This window comes from Aureococcus anophagefferens, assembly GCF_000186865.1.
Source record: "Aureococcus anophagefferens unplaced genomic scaffold AURANscaffold_41, whole genome shotgun sequence".
NCBI classification, from domain to species: Eukaryota; class Pelagophyceae; order Pelagomonadales; family Pelagomonadaceae; genus Aureococcus; species Aureococcus anophagefferens.
Genome location: NW_008705598.1, coordinates 65,730 through 84,196, shown reverse-complemented (window position 1 = coordinate 84,196; position 18,467 = coordinate 65,730). Strand labels below are relative to the sequence as shown.

The window sequence follows — 18,467 nt, the reverse complement described above, 5'->3', positions numbered from 1 at the left end:
ACCCCCTTTAAGCGTCTTCAGTTCCTCACATTGCACCGACTGGCTAACAGGGGTGTCTTGGTCATCACCATCAATTCCAGCCTACAAAAGATATGAGGACCCCCCCCCGCCACCCCCCCCCGGTGGCCTTGGAGAGGTAGAGAGAGCCCTACTTACCTGGCCGCTCGCTGGTACAGGGCCGCCTTGGGGTCCCTTCAAGTTCCCTCCCTTGGTACTTTCGAATAGGGGGGGTCACTAAACCCGGGCGCTCTGCGGGCTCCGCGCCGCCTCCGCTAGCGCCTGGTTTTGGGAGGCGTCGCTGGAGCACGCGCTGGAGCGACTTCCCCACAGGTCGTAACTTGAAGTGGATACCCTGGTCCGGAATGAAACACAAACTTTGAAGAAATCCTAGCGTCTAGAGGACTAGCACGAGTATTTCAGCGGCCGATGGTGGGATCTCCACCTTAGAGGGCCCCGTGCTCCTCAAATATGCAGCGACGTGCAACGATCGCAGTGGCTTTGAGGTCCGCAAACATGCGGGTCAGGCACATGAAAAGACGCGACATCCGGACGATTGCGAGGCGACGCAAACGGGCAGCCTCAGGGGGTGGAATGGGGCGCGGCAGCTTCCCCCGACCCGATTTTCGGTCGTCTTCGAGTCACAGAGCGTCGGGAATCGTTCATCACGAGGGCGATCAGATGCCCTCGCGGCAGCTCTTCGGCTCGAGCCGATTTGATCGAGATCACCTCACCGGCTCCGGGAGGCGCGCGGCGCTGCGGGTGACACGGTGCTCACCGTGCAATGCATGCGGCGTTCGGGCCGCCCGGTCCTTGACAGACCACTCGGGAGGGACAATACAGGGGGGGGGGGTTGCTCGAAGTCGGGCGGCCGGCTCGACCCCTGGAACTAAGTTGGGCCCCTCGTCGGTCGCCCCCCACCGTTAACGGCCGTTCTCGTCATCCACGGGCTGCCCCGACGCGAACTAAGTTGCTCGCCTTCGACCGATGGTCTTTCCCGAGCGACTCGCAGCCGGGCCCAAGGCTCGACATGGTCCACAGACCAAGCGCCGCGCCAAGTCCTAGAACCGCTGCATCGGATGCCCGAGTCGGAAACCGAGGTCGCAACTAAATGATGTCACGGCCGAGCGTCAACAATCGAGCAAATCTACTTCAAGTTACGACCCGTGCCGGGTTTAGTGGGGACGCGGAAATTAGGGGATCTGCGTAGGGCGGCGCCCCACGGCGAATGCGCCGGTTTATGGCTCCCCACTAAATCGCCCCGGCCAGAATAGGCTCAGAATGGGTCACAGTGCCCTTACACTGGACATTCGGGGGAAATCATGTCAAGGGGATGGTCAGAGCTACAGCAGCGGGCAGAAGAGCCGAGGATGTCTCGAGAATCCAAGGGAGCCGAACAGCGGGGGGGCGAGCGGTGTCCTATGCCTCAGGCTGGCGGCTGCCCCTGCGACGCCACAAGGGGGGGCGAGCGCCGTTCTTACCAGAGTGGGGCGAGCGGTGTCGGAGATAGGAGGGGAATGCAATGGCCCACCGCACGGCGGTAGTTCTGGAGCCAACATCCCTGTTCGGCATAACAGCCAGGGCTGGGCGTCGCGCCTGAGCCGAATCCCCCGGGTCGACACGCTGCTCCTCGGCCGTTGCGAGTATATCTGGGACACGCAGTTCCGGTGCTTACATTTGAATATTTGATTGATTTTCAAAATACCCCTCCTGCCGGAAAAGCGGACAGCTTGATTTAACTCTGGCGTTCGATGTGAGCTGAGCGAAGTGCACATTCAGACACGGAGATACCGCTGGGCGACTAACGAGTACTCGCATCATAAAATGCGATCATCGTTGTGAATAAAATCGGCAAGCTGACGTTCCAATATATGGTCTTCATCTTGCGGCATTTCTCCCGCTGGGGTCTGGTATCGCGCTCCATCCTGATGTTCTCCCTGGAAGATCAGAATATATTTATGCTGTATGGCGTAAGTCCTTACTGCATCATTTCCCTCTAGGTCGCCTGCGCGACCTCGACCGACTCTCTCTGACTTGTCAGCTTTGGCAGCCTGGCGATACTTTGTGAGATACGTTTTCAGAGGGTTTACATAGTCATCAAAGCCTAGGGTGCCCATGGCCCAAACCAGATCATCACCTAAATTATAAGCTAGCCTGCTGTTGTTTGGCCAAACAAAGAAGTCACCGTTTATGGTCTTCCGCTTTTCAGTTTGGCAACGGTCGGACGCCTCTGACCTGCACGGGCCCTTTACGTATAAACTACGCACGCGCGCAATTCGCAGCTCATCGCGTCACGAAACAGATAAACTCAGAAACACATTCCTGTACGGCCTCCTTGGCGTCTTTGGCAATTTTTTCATTAGGTGGCAGCACACGTTTCATGATCCGAGCGATATTGGCAACGGGTAGAAAGCGATCTTGCCTATTCCATTGATTGCCGTGGGCACCCAGAAGGAGGACGGGCTCTGACTCTCTAGTTTCGATGCTCGTGGGAGCATTATCACGTTCGCGAAGGTTATTTGAGTTGAACTCTGTCCCGTCCTCGTCCATTCCGTCCTTGCCTAATTTGTGCATCATTGCCAAGTACTGCGCGCAAACGGCACGGCGACGCGCATGAGCCAGTTACACGCGGAGGGAAAATCATCTTGGATCTTCTGTACAAGTTGAAGTTAACCATCGGCCTAGCGGCTTGTGCACGATACGGGGGACGGAAGGGGGGGAAATCGGCTGCCGCGAAGCGGCGGCACGCCGCACAAGATGGGTATTCTGAGGGCTTGCCGGGGCAGCAAACCTTTTTGGAGGGCTCGGGGCGTCAAGACGCGTCACGGCGCGGAGCGCCGCGACCCGGTTTAGGCAGGCCAGCGGAGGCGCCACGGTATTGGCATGCCTTCAGGTTCCCGTACTGCGGCAGCGGCGACGCCTCGCGCGCCATAGCCGGCCTGGAGACGGCGAACAACAAGGCCATGTTACCCAGGGTGAACGCCATTCGTCTCACTGTGACACATCAACAATCGAGCAAATCTACTTCAAGTTACGACCCGTGTTAGTGGGCAGTAATTTCAGTCCGGTCCAAAACTCGGATTGGTGGCAGCGGTGCATCAGCACCTACTACCAGACAGCAAGCTAGAGATTACACATGCGCCAGGAGCCAGTCGCTTGTCCTCATCATCCATTTTAAAAACTGTCCATAGACCATGTAACAATCACTATCAGACCATGTAACAATGCACTTTGTATTGGTGGCCTTGACGTTGAAGGTCCTTTCTTGAGACACTCATGCGCTAACTGATTGATTTCCTCACAAATGTCGCTAGAATCCTTGTTGGACATCCGTCTAATCTACCCCTACCAGCGCTGATGACAATCTCGCCTGTAGTTGGCCCTGATCCAACCTGCATATTGATGAGACCTGATATTTCTTAGGCTCATCAATCCCTGGCGGTTTGAGCGGTCGGGCCTATGCGAAGGGGGCACGCGTAGAGATAACAAGCGCCTGGGATGCTTGTGCTGTCCAACCGGAACTAGAAGGAAGGGCGTTTCGAGCAACGACAGAACTCCTGATCGGTACAAACATTGACAGCCACCTGCGAGATAATCTATGAGCGGCCACACGCTCGCAAACGATAGTGCTGCATGGCCGCCTGGATAACAAGAGCTGCGACGGCTTGGAGGCGTCTAGAGCGCCAGACAGCACGTGCAACAGTCCTGTGTCGCCGATAAAGCGTCTGGATGAGCTCAGCAGCAATGATCGTCTCTACATTAGCCCGTGCTCGGTATTCGTATGATATGCCCTGCCGAGATCTGCGCTGAATTGACGTCGCAGCTTCATCACGACGCTTCCTATGCATCTGTTGGCCACGCATTTGCCGGCGATGCGCATCCTGGATCGCCTTTGCACTTCGGCTGCGGACGGAGACCCTATACTGATTTAAATGTCGGCGCATGAGCGCCCATTCTGTTAGGCATGCCAATGACGACTGCAATTCGGATCTGGCGCGCTTGCGTTTTTTGGCGTCTAGGATAGTACTTTCGAGAACGCTACGAAGCATAAGACCTCGAGCGGTGGCTTGTATTTTGATAGCAGCATGTAAGTACAGAGCCTTCCGCTTCTGTCGCCGCTCCTGAATAAGCTGCAGAAAAGATAGGCGTTCATCGAGAAATATTGAATTCAACTTGATACAAGATTTCATGTCGAACCTCGAGCAGGGACGCCTAAGGGAGTCGACCTCAATGATGAAAATGGATCAACAAAGCATACAAAGGCGATGTGTATTTTGCAATTGTGAGGGGTGCATCTCGAATGCATTTAGTGATTTTCGGTTTTCCGACCAAAGAACTACGTAATATCCCGAACGGGCGTATGGTTGTCACTGTCGAGAGTACATCGGAGGTTGTCGTGCGATTAACAGTCGAGAAGAAAGCAGATGTTGCGCAAGTCGCATGATACATTGGCATACTCCCGAGGCATTCGTATGCATCATGATGCAAAATACATCGCTCCTTGTTGATCTCTACGTTCAAAGTTGGCATTTTAGTAGCTATGTTATTCAAATAGTACCCAGGTTGACCGTGCCTTTTCACGGTATGATCCGACGATGCAATGATACGGCCGTTTGCCACGGTAGCTTTTAGTACGAACCAAGAGTTGTTTTTGTATTGGCTGCACTTTGCAGTACAGACCCGACTCGCGGCCTCAAAGCTATCGGAGATCGAATGAAAGGCCGGAAATGTCGACTCCGATGTGGTATGAGCTACGACGAACATGGCAAGTGCGTTAGGTTCTTGCGTTAGGTTCTTCGGGCTGCCATGATACTTGCAGCTGAATTGCATTTACGGGGGTACAGTCCACTTGGCCTTTCGTATCTCCCACTAGCCTGTAAAGAATCTAAGTCCCGCACATCAACCTGACGTTAAGGTACAGTCCGTAGTAGCAGGATAAGCACAGTGGGTGAGAGGGGAAGCTCAGTGTGCTACCTCTTGTTTGGATTGTAGCGGGAATTGTCCCTTCAAGGTATACTTCTCTTATTAGCTTGAGGTTCACAGTGCAGTGGATATATGCCAGCTTAGTTGCTCACTTGTATCTTTTGTATGAGGATACGCGGATGCGGTACAGTACGCTACTCTACTACTATTCTACTACTATCACGCTACTATTGTATCTGCCCACGGCCTTCCATGCGACCGATTTCTTCGTCCGAGAGCGCAACAGGACCCATCATGTGCCACCCGCTGTGCTCTGGCTCATGCCCCTCGACAGCAACAACACCTCTAACCGGCCCTCGACCCAACTCCAACAGCGCATCGCGCGCCTCCCGCACGTCGTCGCCATCGCCGTCGCGTCGCGCTGCCATCGCGTTGCGCTAAAGGGCCGGACCACCGCCACAACCGCTACTGCAACGCCTCAACAGCAACGCCGCAGATCGTCGCGCACAGCACACGCGCGGCGCACAGCGGCCCGAGGACGCGAGCCGAGGCCAAGGGCGACACGCAAGACCCGCGCGCGCGCGCGCGCGGCAAATTTTCAGGAGGTGTAGTACACGTCCCTCCGGCCGCTGGCCGGATTTAATTAATAAATATTCTTTTCTTATTTCGTACGGGCGTGTCTAGATGTACGTTGTTTCCGGCACTGAATAGTAGTAAGATCGACATAGTAGGGGCACATTAGTTACACATTAGTCATGATTATAGAGAGGTTTTCCTTAAGCAGCCAAGTCGCGACGGCGCCCCGGAGTTTCCCTTGTCCAGGCCTGGTGTGCTCAGATGGGGCCTGTGGCTATCACGGCGTCTGCGGCTGGCAGCGCACCACAAGCGCACCATAGCAGACGGAGCTTTGGGGACAGGGCTCCTCACAGAAAGTAGTCTGGGGTCTGCTGCGAAACTTCGATGCCAAGGCCCCCATCACCGCCACGGCGAGGTGCCGGGTCAAACCTAGGTCTCCAAAATGCTTGCAACAAAAAGATTGGTGAATCGTAGGACACTGATGCAGCATGCTGAATAAAGTTGGATGCAAGATGTTCGTCAACTTCCATGATAGCGGCCATGTTGCCGCATCGATAGCAGTAGTTAGGAGCCGAAAACACGGTCACAAGGCGCTCATTGTGAAACCAACTGTAGCCCTCCATGACAAGCTGATGAGCACGGACGATGAAATCGAAACCATTTTCACGATTGAATTTCTCGGATATGTCATGACCGAACGTGTAGCCAGCGCCACGCGGTGAGATGCCCCAACCGAGACGGTCATCAGGGTCACTCCACATGAGATCACAGATAGGACCTTCATGTGGAACTTCGTGGGCGCGGTCCAAAGCCAGAATCTGATCCACTGTATCCAAGCTAGGTGACAAGCCACCATGTGGGCAAAACAGACGCTCATCCACCATGGCCGCAAGCGGAAGATGATCAAAGAGGTCTGTGAACAATTTCCACACCTAAGATCCACTATTAATCAGCTCATATATGTACGGGGCTTACGCTAGCGTTGCCATACTTGCGAACGCATTCGTCATAGAAGCCATAAACTTGGGTTATTTGCCGTGATTCATGGTTTCCGCGGAGGATAGTCACGCGCTCAGGATAACGTACTTTGAGTGCCACGACCAGCTACACACACTCTATCACGTGATAGGAGAAGTGCGGGACACGGGTCATGCCGTAACACATTCAACACTATAGTAGCCACGGTCAACGTAGTCACCTGCGATGTGCAATTCAAAAACTCGCGTATGCGTAAGTAACACTGAAAGCTGGACCCATGAATAGGTAATTAGTATCGGGAGCGTGTCCGCCAATCCGAAAAAGCTCCAGAAGATCATGAAATTGGCCATGGATATCTCCCACGATCGTAACTGGTGACTTTACGCGCCGTACATTCGCATCGCGCTTCAGCGCCTGTGATTTGGATCCTTATAAATTTGCTGCTAAATGGGCTATTGCCGACACAGCAACGCGCGTCTCGAGCGTTGTCACAGAGCTGTCGCACTTCGGTTTCCGTGAGAGGTCGGCATTCCATCAACTTTTCGATGCATCCCTCCAAATTCATTGTTTGTCATGCGCCGCGAGCAGGCGTTCACGTTTTTGGGTGCTTATGAAGGGTTGCTTTGGTTTTCGACCCTCGCCGGGGGTCGACTTTCCGACGCCTCTGGACGCCATCGAGGCCGATTTCGCTTCGGTTTTGCTGTTTAGTTCCCTCGTCCGGACCTTCGTCCCGGGCCTGGAACGTCCAACTATCCAAATCGGCCGCCGGGACGACGAGTTTCGCGTCATCGAAATTCGTATTTTTGGCGACGAGGGTCGAAAACCAATCCTAGGGCTATGCTACCCTAACTCGGGACTATGCTATCCTCCCTATGCTGGGACGCTCATACTGGCCTATGCTGGCTATGCTAAGTCTGCCTTATACTGGCTATGCTCATGCTATACTATGCTGGTGCTTCATACTAGCATACTCGGATTCTAACAGATAACAGAGACGCCGGTGTACCGCCATTGCGTAACCTCGATAGTTCACCCTCGGGCGGCAGGGCAGCCCCATCTAGGTTCCACTTTACTGCCGTAATTCGCCGGCAGGTGCAGGTTTACTTGCTTTTCCGGAGGCGTCGCAGGTTTCTCGTCTACCGCAACTCGATTTTCCGGCGCCGCTAGTTGCGGGAAATGGCGAGTTTCCGTGGTAAATTGAAGTAAAGTTGCACCTCAACTTGAAGTAAACCACGATAAACTGGCTGCCGAGCCCCTAACACAACCAGCGCCGTCCTCGCAGGAGGAATCGCAACGCGCCGCAATACCCGCGCCGATGAAGCAGCGTTTATTTCGGTCGTTTCCGCGCGTCACGCGCGCCGCGTAGTACGCGGGACGCCACGGCTTGAACTTCAAGTTGAAGGGCCTCTCGGCCGCCGAAAAACCGGCCCGGCAGTAAACTCGCCGGCGGCGAATCACCGGTAAAGTAAAACCCGAAAAACCTGCCCCTGGACCGGTAAAGGTTTTTCAGTAAAGTGGAACCTAGAGCCCCATTAGGCGTAACCTTCCCCGTCCCGCAGCAGGGCTTCACAGGGAGTCAGGAGAAACGATGCAGGAGTTTCTCCGGTGATATTGGCCGCCGTAACGGGCCGGAAAAGGTTTTTTTTATGTTGGTAACTAGAGGCCCCGCTATTACCACAACAACCTTGTCTTAGCCATACATGAACAGCATGTTGTGTGCGTCTGGGCAAATTTTGTGCGCAGAACTTGATCATCCCAAGCCGTGAAATTTAGATCACACACCTGGTCAAATAAAGCACGAAAATACCTTTCGGCCGAGACCGGGAATATCCGTTCCGAGAAATATCAGAACCGGACCGCCAACATGATGGTGGCCGCTCTAGGTTGCCTTAGCGTCTCCTATACGGCGAGCGAACCAGGTATTCAGCCTCCCGTTCTTTTCACCGACCTCGGCTCTGTCCAAGCATGGCACTTGTAGGCGCCGTTCGGACCGCTAAGCTCATCGCCTCGAGTAGTCCTAGCATACTGCAGCGGCACTGACTCCCGTCGCACTAGCTCGGACGTGTGGTAGTCGGCCATTGCATCCCAGAAGTGCCCCCGTTGCCTCACCTGGCCAATAACCGCGCCGTCCAAGATGCACTTCGAATCTTTACGCACTCGGAGTGAGACGATCAGCCGCGGTCGAGACACGGGAGGAGTTACCTCCCCTAGGATTGGGTGCGAAGATGCCTGATCTGCGACCAAATCCATACGCAACGCTGCTTCTCTCAACAAATTTAAACTCGTGACGCCTTTTGGCTGCTCTATCATACACCCGGGCTGTCTGCCCGATGCATAAATGAATCGATTTCCACCAAACATCTGGAACGCGTTCGCGCGCGACGCCTCGGACATGTCGACGGTAAATGGAAGTTCTAGCAAAGCAACCGAGTTTAGTTCTCGGCCGCCTCCCATAGTAAAAAAAAGTCGCAGTAGTCCTAGTTAAAGTAAAGAATTGGTTTCGCGATCGCGATCTCGCGGTTTGCAGCTCGGAGAGCAGGAGGCGGTCTGGTGCCGAGCTTCGCTGCTGATTCTGTTGCTGCCTCCATGAGGTCAGTATGAATGTATTCATACGGATGCTTGCTCCTTTGTCTTTTGCTTTTCTTTCGATACTTTCCTTTTTGCTTCTCTGCCAGACTGCATGCTGCGCATAGTGCACCTGCTACCATGATAAAGCGGCGAATATCGCCCTTAGAACGCGAGTGTGATTAAGCACAATCAAAGTGCGCTTGGCGATAAGCCAGCTACTTAAGGAGCCTACATTCCGCTCCTTGGGCTATGCTGCCCTAACTCGGGACTATGCTATCCTCCCTATGCTGGGACGCTCATACTGGCCTATGCTGGCTATGCTAAGTCTGCCTTATACTGGCTATGCTCATGCTATACTATGCTGGTGCTTCATACTAGCATACTCGGATTCTAACAGCTGATTTTCTTTACATTTGGTGGTCATTAGGGGGAAAACATGTCATCGATGGAAAGTTGCCAGTGCTAGGCCACAATCTAGGAGCCTGCTTGCTAGGAGCCTGCTTGCTAGGCCACAAAAGCTGCGCATCCAATTGTGTGCATCCACTTATTGCCCGGCGAGGGAGCTCAGACCGCGTATACTTCTGCTCGCGGCCTCTGGTGGTCTCACTTGCCTCAATCCAACGACATCAAGTCGTGAGCAGTACACTAGATGCAGGATGACTCGTACTTGCAGGGCGTATTATAATATCAACGTTATTTTGTTACATTTGGAATTTGCCGTAGGCCGAAGGACTATTTTCTGAAAGCGTTGCTGGGACACGGCATCAAGATCAATCCGGTAGCGTTCAATGATCCGCGATCGAAGATAATGTGCGTCGCGCTCAAGTACCTCACAACTGACGAGCTACCGCAAATGTACGACAAGGCGTTACTGAGCCTGATGTATGAGGGTTCTCTAGAGGATATACGAAGCCGTGTCGCGCCAGAGGGGAGATCGATTCCCAATCTTGCAAATGCCCAGAACGTCAATGGGGAGACTGTGCTCATGAAGGTCTGCCGTCGCGCACTTTCGACGAATCGTCACAGCCCGCTCGCTGTCGTTGGTCTCCTGCTCAAATCAGGTGCAAACCCTATGGTGTGTTGCGATAGCGGGAAGAATGTTCTCCATGATGTCTTTTGGTCTGCCAAGCCACCACCACCAGATGTCTTGAAAGCGATGGAAAAGATGGTTGATATGATTCATGAGTGCACAGGCCGCGAGCCTCCGGCGCTACTCCACAAGGATAAGCATCATACTATATGGTAGGTACGGGCCTTCTTGAACTCATGCTGAGCGAAGACAAGCACGGGTATACGCCTCTTGATTATGTTGTGCCAGCACAACAGCCCAATTGGCGCACGATTGTTGACACAGTGGTTTCTTGGGCTGCGTGTGACTCGCAGGACAGCGGGTTGTCAGGGCCATCGGATGCGATCAAAGATGTCGAGTTGGATGCTATTGCCTGTTGCGATCATGCATCGCCACTATCCATGTCGACGCGTACTGAGACACGTCTCATTCAGTCCCTATCAGATCGCATTATCTCTAACCTACGCCTTGTCACGGCAGATGGTATGACTATTACTGATTTTATGCGAGACATGGATGCGACAGATGTTCGAGTTATTGCACAGCTCTGCACTTGACTGGGTCCCTTGACTTTCTACTGGCCTATGCTTCCGTCATAGATCATCAGCATTTTGTCTCCCTCCTCGGGGAACCCTGGCCACTTATCCTAGATCTTGCTGGGTTGTAGGCGCAAGGAATTGCAGCTTTCTTGTTAGCGACTGTGCCGATCCTGATGCAGCAATCATCGCGGTGAGTCCCGCATTCGTTATGGAGACTGGTTACGCACCCGGGGATGTCCTTGGTCGAAATTGTCGATTTCTGCAAGGCCCAGGAACATCCACAGGTCAGGTCGATTTGATCAGGCGTGCGCTTGCAACTCAATCTACTGTCAAAGTTTCGCTGCTGAACTACAAAAAAGACGGGGGAACCTTCCTCAACTGCTTCCTCTTGACACCATTGCACGCAAATGGCATAATTAGATACTACATTGGAATCCAGAATTGCCCCGAAGCCATTGTTGACGATCGTAAACGTAACGTTCTCCGTCTTCAACAACTTCGACAACGGAACACGCCGCAGGAGCCCAACAGTGGTGGTTGGCTAGAAGGCACACAAACCAATGTGCACCCAACTCGGGCGCCACAAGCACTCTCGCAATCAAAGCGCAAGGTCGGCGAGATAGAAATAGTAGAGAGGCAGGACCCTAAAAGTCGTAAGCTGAATGACAAGAGAGAGAAGGCCAAGAATCAGTGCCAAATCTCATAATGAGTGACAGAGAGGGCAGATGTACAGCAAGAGGATTCCATTGGAGGTTTACTACCAACTGTCAGCAATGAAGCAAGTCGATAAACCCTGTATACTTGGTCCCGGTCAACCTACTGTGGGCGTCGTAAAACGGATCAACCAAATTCGAGTGGATAAAAAACGCGTGCAAATCCGTTGGAATCACTTCCGTGGCCGCCATGGAATCACTTCTGTGGAAGCACTTTTGGTCCTTCCAACGATCCTAGAGCAAAGAAGTGGCTGAAATGCGCCCCACCCGATCCCATGTTGCTGTAATCTGTGGCCGCCAGAAGCCGCCGCAAGGCAGTGTGTGGGCCGCAGGGCTTCACGAGGAGTCAGAAGAACTCGCAAGATAAACTCCCCGCAAGATAAACTCCCCCCGCAAAGGGGGGCTGAGCTCAGCCGGATTAAGGAATGCCAGAAATGAAGGCCTACGGACCGCGCTTGGATGGCACAGTGCCAGCCTGGGTCTTAATTACCATCATTCCCACAATCTACGTTACCCTGCTCTACCTTTATCGCGACGTCACCCTATGGAGACAACTCTGCACAGCCCCCTGGTGCCACGGTGGACTTCAACGCCCGATGTTACCCTAGTTGCGGGCATCTCTCGCTAACTACCCCAGTGGCCTGCTCTAGCTTGCAGCTCTAGCTACCGGCCTAGGCCTAGGCCATGTAGAGAGCGAGTGATATATTTTCCAAGAATCCAATCGGCTGATCCCATTGGTAGGGGTAGTTAGTTAGTACTACATGCTTGTCTGAGGGTAGTCTACCGCCTACCTCTTGGTGAATACATAGTGACATGGCTGTGTCTGCTGAAGAGGTCAACTTCCTTGTATACCGGTACCTCCAGGAATCTGGACATTTACATTCCGCATTCACATTTGCGTACGAATCTCTTGTTACCAAATCCACCATCGCAACGATGCACGCTAGCCATGTCCCGCCGGGTGCACTCATTTCATTCATTCAAAAGGGTCTCATGTACCTCGAGGTAATGCTCCCCCTAATCTGTAGCTCTAGATTTGTGATAGGTTGAACAACAAATGGACGAATTGAATCTTGCGAGCTTTGCAGAGGAGGCTAGTGATCAATCCAATGTAAAAGTCGCTGATAGTGTGAGCATGCTTGATGCAAATGTTTTACGAACGATATCGAGAAATCAATCGGTGAGGTATTCTAAATGGTGCGTCAAGTACGACAAGAATCGGGACGAGGAAGAGGGGGCGGAGGAAGGAGAAGACAAGCCAGAGCAAAAGCGCAAGCGTTCTGGCGCGTCATCTATTAACAAATCGAATGTTGCCGTGGAAAGTGGGCCTGCAACGCTCGAGTCTCATATCCTATCCGAACCGGCCCAAAGATGGCACCCCTGCGTGTCAGCCGCGTAATCAGTTGACACAAGTGTCCATCCCCTTGTTTAGCATGTATCGCGTATTAGGTTCAGAACTCAAAGGAGAAACACTCATCCCAAATGAGAGCCAAGTGCTTGAGAGTAGTGAGTTGTCTATAGACGAACCTCAGACCAATACATCAGTACTTCCCTCGCGCATGATATCATCAAACGATGTCGTGATTCTTGCCGGTCATGAAGCTGAGGTATTCTGTTGCTCATGGCATCCACATGATGAACTCCTTGCATCTGGTTCGGGCGATTCAACTGTCCGCCTATGGGATTTCCCAGGGGGGAAAACGGCTGCTTGTCTTAATGCACTGCCCCCTCAAGCAAAGGTGCTCGAGTATGTCGCACCAGCTGAACCAAGCCTGACATCGGCAGCACTTGAGGAAGATCATGATGCGCTCTACTTTGTTCTATTGGTTGTCGCTTGTTTCAGACTCTGTGTCGGTAGGTGACAACATTAGAATGGTCTACTGACGGGAATTTACTTGCAACGGGCTGCATGGATGGCATCGCACGCTTATGGTCACGTGATGGGATCCTGCAGCATTCTCTCGCCGCTCATTCTGAGTCCATATTTTCGCTAAGGTTTGATGCTGTGGGTAAGCGGCTTCTCACCGGGTCATATGACAAGTGCGTATCGGTATGGGATGTTGCCACTGGTGAGATTATGTGTGGGTTAATGTATTCCAATTTGGGTCAATGTTGCCGCAGAATTTGCCTTCATCTAGGCAAGCTTCAGCACAAGTTCGAGGCTCACTCAGCTCAAGTCTTGGATGTAGACTGGAAACATGGTTCTTGATACTATACCGTTTGAAGGTGACGGATCTCCCTGCATAGGAGGATACCACGGCCGTGACGTCTTTGCGTCATGCTCCACGGATCGCACAATTGCTGTATGTGCCCTTGCAGATGACAATGCTGTAGCCGGTTCTCCTGCGACGACGACAACTCCCTTGCAAGTCCTTGTTGGCCACGCCGATGAGGTCAATGCGATACGATGGGATCCCTCAGGATCATTACTTGCTTCATGCTCTGATGACCACAATGTGCTCATTTGGCAGCTTGGCCAGTCATAGCTGCCAGCGCCAATGAAGCGGTCGCGATCTTTACTTACAAACAAACAGGTCCAGCCCGGTCTATCGGTTCAGCAATCATACCGAGGAGATTTATACTATACGATGGTCACCGACAGGTCCTACAACTGCACTGCCAAACGTTTTAAACGATACCCCGAAGGGTGCTTGTGTTGAATATTATGCGTCTTTGTGTATATTTGATTGAAAATCTCGCATAGGCACCGTGTAGACTTGCTTCTGCTTCGTTTGATGCCACGGTGCGTCTCTGGGATACCGAAATCGGAGTTTGCTCGCATACATTGCGAAATCATACTAAGAAGGTTTATACCATTGCGTTCTCGCCAAACGGTGATCTCCTTGCATCTGGATCACTTGGAGGTCAACTGAACATCTGGTCAGTCAAAACTGGTATTCTGGTTCGCACTTTCAACCAAGGATCGGCTGATATATTTGAAGTTGCGTGGAACGCAAACGGGACTCGACTTGCCGCCACGTCGACGAACGCAGTGACCATAATCGACGTCAGAAACTAGGAGCAACAAGTGGGCGGAGCTCAAACTAGGACAGGGTCCGCAGGGGGGGTCTAGTAGAGAGGGGCGGCCAATACCCCAGCTCGAACGCGGGAAATTCGACGCGTTCTCGTTCGGGGCCCGCCCGGGGCCCCGGCGCCTGAGTAGAGCCCCCAGCACCTCCAGCCCGGGGAAATACGGCGCTTTCTAGTTTGGACCCCACCTGGGTTACTAGCGACACATCTGGTCACCGGTCCTAGTAGTAACAAGAACAGCCTGTCCGCGGACTGGGGTGTTGGAGGTTAAGTCTGGCGCCGTCGTTCTCTTCTTCGTTGTCATGCCCTTACTAACCTAGGCGACCCCACCCCTTCCAGTGACTCACTTTGACAGAGCAGCTCAAGTGGACCGAGGGGCAACACCATTCAAGGCAGATCTTATTGTCCGAGAGGCTTTCGACCAATGTTTCCTGGCCACTCGACTTTTGTTGCAGCACTTTTGATGCATTTTCGGACATGGGGCGACGCGCCAGAGCCACTCGTTCAATCATATCTTTGCAACAAAAATCGCAAAGCCATTCGGACAAAGGCTCGTCCAAAACTCGTCCTTGAATCGTATTGTCCTTGGTCAAAAAGTTGGCTTTGAACCCACAGGAACCCTTTTTCGAGAAAGTCTTGCGCTTCGGCTCAACCTACCCCGCTCCCTATAATTATTCATTAAATGTAACGTATGAACCCAGAGTCACCTCGCTTTGATATGCTGGCCAGGTCAGCATCACCGCCTCGCGCTCATACCCTGTATGAGTTTGTCACACAATGCCGGGTCACGGTGAGATGCTTGAACGCCCCTGATCTTGTTAGCGATGACCGACGCAGCTGACTCATCAAGGCAGGCTAGAGCAGAGACAGTGCCAAAAACTGAGGATTGAATCTCCAATGATGGGTCATCCAGATGAATGAGCAGATGCTCGGCACAATACTCAAGGGCGACTCCAAGGATTTGAGGCATGGCAACTCTAAAAAACCTGCGAAGAAGCATTGCGCTTAAGCCTGGCCGCTTTAATATCTGGTTACGCACTCAGTCAGGGTCGCGCATGCCTCTACTCGAACACGATCAATAGAATCGTCAAGACGTTTGATGAGTGCTGGATATAGTAGATCAATCTCTGTATGCTCGAGGCACGCATGTGGCAGAAGTTTGAACAATGACGCAAGGCAACTGCGAACCAAAGATACAGGAAAATGTAGCGTGTTCGTGTACCTTAATGAAATCTCACGAGATGAAGTATCGAACTCCTCCAGGCTGCTTCGTAGCACGGGGAACAGCTTCGACGCAGAATGCACCAACCATGTCCCCTGCTTCATCCCTGCGGATGCTACCTCAGCTTGCAGGAGCGCGTGTAGTAGAGCCAGGGCACTTTTCCCTTTGTAAAGTTTCAGTGTATCTCGTGTTGTGTTTCCTTTAGGCGCCGAACCTCGCGTGCAGTAGCTGCCATGTGGCCGGCAGACCAGACTACATTGGGCACAATAACACCTAATTGAGGGCATTCACTGAGTTTGGTGCCTCCTCGTGGGACAACAATGTGACGATCAAGGATGATAGACACATTATCTCTAGAAAGTAGGCTGCGTGCATCAGCGAGAACTAGTGCATGCAATAGACTATGTCACGGATTATCATTCCATACAAAACTAGAGCAACTCACCACAGAGCACTAATGTTTGCCTCCGGTGTTGAGTTTGACGTAGGTTTTGCATGTGTCAGAAGAACTTGTCCCACCGTAGAACTAAGCGCGGACGTGACAGCATTCGGACATAATCTTACAAGTGCATCGACGAGAACCCAAGCGGCGGATCCAGCTTCATAACATGGCGGTACCTCAGGCAAGTATGCGATTAAAGCATCCAAGTGAGTTTCTGCGAGAGTAGATAAAGATACGGAGTTTGTCTGCTCTACGAGGAAAAAGATGGCATGGACCGCTAGAGTATCAGCTGCACTGGGCTTGGGATTGGCTAGAAGGGTGGAGAATGTCGGTGAAAGCAAAAGAGTACGAACTAGAGCTACTAAAGCATTTTCGCCAAGCTCTGGTTCCAGACCTGCAATCTTCCGTTGGATTTGTCAACATAAGAACACCGCTCTGAAGCTAGCTGAGAAGTGAGCCTATTGCGCGCCAGAGAGACATATCAGGAGCATCAATATAGCTCAATGACACGTTGAACTTGGCAACATGGCGCTCTTCTGAGTTCCTTTCTGCGTGAACAGAGAGCATGTGGACGATTTTTCCAACATGTGAAGCTACACACTCCGGTCTCGTGGCACCTAGAAGAGTCGGCCTTGTTGCGCTTGGGACCAATTCCTTACTGAGTAAAATTGAGATGATATCTATGGCACTTGTGCGTGAAATAGTAGCTTTGGAACCTACGGCAGCGAAGTTCAGAGAGGCAAAAACATCAAGGATTACCAGTCATGAACGTCGTGAGCCCCTCTAAAACTGGAGCACAATCAGATAAAGTGGCAAATAGAGCATAAAGTGCGATACGCCCATCGTTTTGAACAGCCATATTGTCGGCAGTAAGCAATTTGCCTGAAGGCATTACATCTGCTTGTTAAGCAAGGTGCCCTATTACTGTCACCGATATTCGCTAAATTCGGGTATTAGACCACGTAACTCAGAGGGCGAATTATTGACCTGGAAAGGAAATGACTCATGTTGACCAACGTACAAACACGGCAATATGCGGCATGCTTTGCGACAATAGTAAGCACTGCAAGAGCACGAGCCCCGCTTGCGCCTGTGGCAAGATAATCAAGAGGTATACCTGTGGCAAGCAATGGGGACTATGTCCCTACGAGTGGCAGGCATCCAGTGATTCATGCGCATTAGCTTTATATTGAGAAGCTCCGAAAAATGCGATCCAACAAGTTGCGCTGCCACAGACGACACCAAATGAGCGGAAACGATACCAGACGAGCCGAGAGAATTGATAAACTTTGACGAAAGTTTTTGGCAGGCTCCTAAATACTCCGGACTTGAGTTCGATGCTGCCTTAGAAGGAGACAAGTGCCAACGTAAAGCTGCTGCCTGTATGCCAAGGCCAAATGGACTGCGCAGGGACAGATGGGCGCGGCTATGGCGTGGTGGACATTGAGCTCCGCGACAGCTCTCGCTGAGACTTGTTTTGTCTCATCTGCGACTATAGCAATAAGTGCAGCTAGAATCTCGACATCAAATGCAAGCTATGGGAAGAAAACATAAGAAGATAACCCTGTTTCAGTGTGAATGCGCCGATTCACAACAAGTGATTTGACGCTCGTGACTGCTGCTAAACTACCTCCCCGACTTGCTCCATAATTGTAGACCAGCAACGAGCCGAGCGACTGAGCGAGCTGAGTGCGCACCTGCGATAAGCTGCTCCGCTAGATAGAGAGTGGACTGTAACGATACAGGTTCATACTGAGGCGGACCGATCTAGAGATGCATTGTTCAAGGCTGGCAGTACGACCTACAGCATGGTCGTTGGGCGACATTGGCAAGGCGGAAACTCCACCTTGTGCAGCACTTGAGGGAATAAATCGGAAATGGATGAAGCACGCATTACCTAGGCGATGATCCTCGGGGGCTTGGAAGTACTTTTCAAACGACTTCACAGTGCCAGACGTTCGCAAGAGAGACAAGCACGGCAGTTCGCGTCTTCGCCTGTGCTTTTTCTGACATGACATAGCGCGAGGAACCAAATTACATGCTGATGTGTGAGGTTTGCAACAAGGCCCTGGGCTAAGTCGGTGAGAAAGACGTGCACGCCATCCGGTGCAACACGAGAAACATTGCTCACCGCGATAATAGCAGCTCGCTTGGCTTCCGGATAAGTATCTGCTAGAGATTCGATGAGCGAAGGCACAAAATATTCCGCTAGATCCCCGCATTCTAGTTCTAGTTCCACAGCGCAGCGGACGAAAATCGTACTACACAACTCGATCAACCTACTGACGTAGTAAGGCTTAGAATAAAAAGTGACGCACCGTAGTCTCAATTCTTCTACGGGCTCCCTCGAGAGTCTTCTACCCAGTCTTGGACATGCTGCTGGGATGACCCGTTTCCCTAGCGTCGCGAG

At 52.2% G+C, this 18,467-nt stretch overlaps 4 protein-coding genes across 4 annotated transcripts; 2 read left to right on the top strand and 2 right to left on the bottom strand.

Annotated features, from left to right (window-relative positions):
* Positions 1–1,456: 1,456 nt before the first annotated feature.
* On the bottom strand, positions 1,457–2,558 carry AURANDRAFT_55371 (hypothetical protein; the record flags this gene model as incomplete). The annotated part of the gene is made up of 5 exons (XM_009043008.1): positions 1,457–1,934; positions 1,980–2,134; positions 2,183–2,232; positions 2,288–2,419; positions 2,468–2,558. The coding sequence occupies 5 exons, from the start codon at positions 2,545–2,547 to the stop codon at positions 1,815–1,817; spliced, it is 537 nt and encodes a 178-aa protein (XP_009041256.1).
* Positions 2,559–5,664: 3,106 nt separating this feature from the next.
* Positions 5,665–7,064, bottom strand: AURANDRAFT_69972 (hypothetical protein; the record flags this gene model as incomplete). Its single annotated transcript, XM_009043007.1, has 6 exons — positions 5,665–5,925; positions 5,989–6,428; positions 6,472–6,600; positions 6,651–6,694; positions 6,750–6,888; positions 6,950–7,064. The coding sequence occupies 6 exons, from the start codon at positions 7,037–7,039 to the stop codon at positions 5,844–5,846; spliced, it is 924 nt and encodes a 307-aa protein (XP_009041255.1).
* A 2,936-nt stretch (positions 7,065–10,000) lies between these two features.
* Positions 10,001–12,082, top strand: AURANDRAFT_55367 (hypothetical protein; the record flags this gene model as incomplete). Its single annotated transcript, XM_009043073.1, has 2 exons — positions 10,001–10,660; positions 10,779–12,082. The coding sequence occupies 2 exons, from the start codon at positions 10,282–10,284 to the stop codon at positions 11,354–11,356; spliced, it is 957 nt and encodes a 318-aa protein (XP_009041321.1).
* A 94-nt stretch (positions 12,083–12,176) lies between these two features.
* On the top strand, positions 12,177–14,382 carry AURANDRAFT_59550 (hypothetical protein; the record flags this gene model as incomplete). Its single annotated transcript, XM_009043074.1, has 8 exons — positions 12,177–12,368; position 12,492; positions 12,687–13,102; positions 13,222–13,432; positions 13,502–13,564; positions 13,611–13,842; positions 13,922–13,988; positions 14,068–14,382. The coding sequence occupies 8 exons, from the start codon at positions 12,177–12,179 to the stop codon at positions 14,380–14,382; spliced, it is 1,497 nt and encodes a 498-aa protein (XP_009041322.1).
* Between the last annotated feature and the right edge of the window lie 4,085 nt (positions 14,383–18,467).